Here is an 862-nt window from a genome sequence, read left to right on the forward strand (position 1 = left end):
GCCGGCCGGCCGGTTACCTTTCCTGATCTTGTCATGGAAGTTGATGGCGTCCACGGAGGCGGTGACGATGTTGGTCTTGCAGTGGCGAGCGGCCACGATCCCGGCCACCTCGTCCATGAGCTTCATGGTGACCCCTGCACAGAGAAGGGCGTTCGCAGGTCGGCGGGGAGGCGCTTCCCGGCCAGGAGGCCGCAGCAGCCCGTGGGGGGTGCGGGGGGGCAACTTGGCCTCCTCAGAGCTTCTGAGAATAACCACGGCCGGTGTTCTAGGCCAGCCACGGCGCACCACTCCCTCCCCCGCGTGGCCATCTCCCCTGCCAGGACCGAGTTTCATCACGGCGCACGCGGCTCGGCCTCAGAGTCAGATGGGGGAACCCAAGAAAGCAGGCCCACGCGCTGAGCCCCACGCGCTGAGCCCCACGTGCCCCTGAGCCCCATGCGCCACCGGGCCCCACGCGCCACTGGGCAGCGGGCCTGCTGCAGTGGCGCCGCTGCCTGGGAAACTGAACGGAGCGACGTCCTGTGGGGCCCAGCCGTCCACGCCGGGCCCCGACCGTCCCAGCCACGCTCCTAAGGACCCCAAAGAGGCGCCGCCGACCCCCAACGGCCAAGCAAGTCGCGGTCCGCAAGCCCCGCGGAGCTCCACTCGGCCACGGCGGGCGGCCCACTGACAGGCGGCGCGAAGACGCCAGACGCCAAGGCCACGCAGTGCAGGCCCCACCCCTGTGCAGTGTCCCCCGGGCAAAGCCGGCCAGCGGCTGGGCGGGCGGGACCCCAGCGGGCCCAGTCCCCGCAAGGGGGAGCAAGAGCTGAAGGCCAAGGTGTCCTCAAAGCCTCGGGACGGGTGTCCCCGTTGCTCACCC

At 71.0% G+C, this 862-nt stretch overlaps 1 protein-coding gene across 1 annotated transcript in view; it reads right to left on the bottom strand.

Moving 5' to 3' along the window:
- ACOT7 (acyl-CoA thioesterase 7) overlaps positions 1 to 862 on the bottom strand; it is a 60199-nt gene that overhangs the window by 7870 nt on the left and 51467 nt on the right. The window contains exon 5 of the mRNA XM_012722052.1: positions 18 to 134. Coding sequence (XP_012577506.1) covers positions 18 to 134 — 117 coding nt within the window. The remainder of the gene's footprint in view (positions 1 to 17; positions 135 to 862) is intronic.

This window comes from Condylura cristata, unplaced genomic scaffold, assembly GCF_000260355.1.
Source record: "Condylura cristata isolate star-nosed mole 26May11 unplaced genomic scaffold, ConCri1.0 scaffold00008, whole genome shotgun sequence".
Lineage (NCBI taxonomy): Eukaryota > Metazoa > Chordata > Mammalia > Eulipotyphla > Talpidae > Condylura > Condylura cristata.